At 18.2% G+C, this 2,419-nt stretch overlaps 1 protein-coding gene across 1 annotated transcript; it reads right to left on the bottom strand.

Annotated features, from left to right (window-relative positions):
- Positions 1 to 1,268: 1,268 nt before the first annotated feature.
- On the bottom strand, positions 1,269 to 1,526 carry SRAE_0000529700 (Trypsin Inhibitor-like, cysteine rich domain-containing protein; the record flags this gene model as incomplete). The annotated part of the gene is made up of 1 exon (XM_024646756.1): positions 1,269 to 1,526. One exon carries the CDS (start codon positions 1,524 to 1,526, stop codon positions 1,269 to 1,271), a length of 258 nt encoding a protein of 85 aa, XP_024500902.1.
- Positions 1,527 to 2,419: the final 893 nt, after the last annotated feature.

The following is a 2,419-nucleotide window of genomic DNA, read 5'->3' as shown; positions in this document are numbered from 1 at the left end:
CTATTGATAAGAAACAACCAATGAAAATTTAAATCTAAAAATTATTTATTAACAAGTTGTTTTAAAAATGTTTTTGTATTTGATATTGTATATTTAATATCTAGTATTAGAGTACATTATGGTACTAGTCACGTGGAACGTATTTTAAAATTAAAACTTTAAATGGAAATATATTTTTTTATTTCAAAGTAAGTTTTAATATTTTTTTAGAATCATGATATTTTATTAAAAACAAATGCTGTATTAGTTAAAATTTAAAAAACTATTTTATTTAAATTTACCTTATTTGGTTAAGTAAAAAAAATTTTAAAATTAAAAAATAAAAGTATTTTTTTACAAAACAGAAAATAGTAAACTAATAATTTACAATAATAAATGAAAATATAACAAAAGAAAATGAGTTAACTTTGATCTTAAATTATTTTTACTGAATAAGCTTAAAAGCATAATAATTTCAATGTGATAAAGTTTTTTTTTTATTAACATTGATTAATAAATAAAACAATTACTAAGTATTTATTTATAAAACTAATTTATAGAAAGTTATTTTCACATTTATCAATGTTTTCATATTTATCGATAAAAAAAAAAAGACTTTTTTCTTAAAAAATTCATTCCTGTGATATTAATTCTAATATCTTTTTACATAAACTTTTTGTAATACATTTAGATCCAATTTTAGTATGTGATTTTTTACATATGCATCTAGGTTTACCACATTTAACATATTTAGGAGAGAAAAAAGAAATATTTTTATTAATATTTGGGCAATCTGAAAAGTACATATTTTTTCCACATTTTTATTTTTTTTTGTGGGCAATCTTCTTTTTTAATACATTTGTTTTTATCATTTATTATATAACCTGGTTTACATTCACAAACATTAATAATACATTGAAGAAAATAATTTTTTATCAGAACATCTTTCAAGACATGCAGAAATACAAGTTGTAAAAGAAGAGTTCTTAATAGTTTCCATGGTTTAATCCTGTAGTTGGATAATGTAGCGATAAAGTAAGTTACACTAGTTGGTTGAATAATAATAGAGTACATATTTTTATACATTTTTTATTTAATACTATGTAAATAAACAATAATATAATTAAAAATAATTTAATTTGCTTATTCGTGATACTATTTATAGAAACACATTCTAAAAACAGTGACTTAAAACTAAAGTTAATAATTTTTTTTTCTTTATTATTCTTTCTTTTATACTACTTTTATTATCCGCTTATTTTTCTAATATTGCTATTTGAGTGGTATTATTATTTTCCGGAATTATTAGGGCACTGTGATGGTAGAATACATTTATTATTATGTAAAACAAGGCCTCCTGTACATTGGCATACATTTAATGCACAAGACCTATCACAACCTAGTCGATGATTATAATTCTCACATGTTTTTGGACAATTTGAACCACATGTTTGAAATATTAAATTATTTGGACACTTTCCTGTAGTAAATACTTGTGAATCTTTTAAAATAAAAGATAAAAAGAAATATATTAAAAAAATGAACATTTTTGAATGAATCTTTTTTAGTGAATGTAGATTTTAAAGCTTTATATATATCTCAAAGTTTTATAAATCTTTAATTGTTAACATAAAATATTTGTTATTAATTGAATATACTTTTTTTGGTCACATGAAAAATCATCACAATCAAGATTACTTTTCTAAATATAAATATTTTAAAATTTTTTCTTTCTTGCTTACTGTATAACTGCAAACATATAAAAATTAAATTTTTATAATTCTTCTAAAAGAAATACCTTTTTGTACAAAATTTGTAAAAATTTTATTGTAAAAATATTTTTTAAGCATTTAAAATTTTGTCTTAAAAAACTGGTTTTACTATGTAAAATGTAAAAAATAACAATTTATATCTAATAACATTAAGTCAAATTGTAATAATTTCTATTTAAATATGATATTACAAAAATTCAATTTTATTGAAATGTTCAATATATGTACATAACATAGAAATAAATATTAACAGATTTATTTAACTTTATTTTTATAGATTATTTTCAGTTTCGAAAACCATTTTTTTTAAAACTTTTATTCTTTTTTTAAATATTATTTCAAGCTTTATCTATATCTAAATATAAAACTTTTTTTAAAATTGTTTTAATTAAAATAACTCTAATATAAAATTTTAAATATTTAATTTAATAAGTAAATGTATTTTGTTGTAAAAATACAATTTTTAGTAAAAACAAAGTTTAATTAACACTAGAAATATTGGTTTTTTTTATCTTTTAAACCAAAAATAGCTTTACAAAGTGTAAAGTTAAAGAAAATATTAAATCTATTAACAATTTTTATAATTATTGAATGGTTTTATAACCATATATTATTTATCAATGAATATACTAAACAAATTAATAATTTTTTTAATTATAAATTAATAA

Source organism: Strongyloides ratti, scaffold srae_scaffold0000069, assembly GCF_001040885.1.
Source record: "Strongyloides ratti genome assembly S_ratti_ED321, scaffold srae_scaffold0000069".
NCBI lineage: Eukaryota > Metazoa > Nematoda > Chromadorea > Rhabditida > Strongyloididae > Strongyloides > Strongyloides ratti.
Note: the sequence above shows the minus strand (reverse complement) of the source record. Positions and strands in the feature narration are given on the sequence as shown.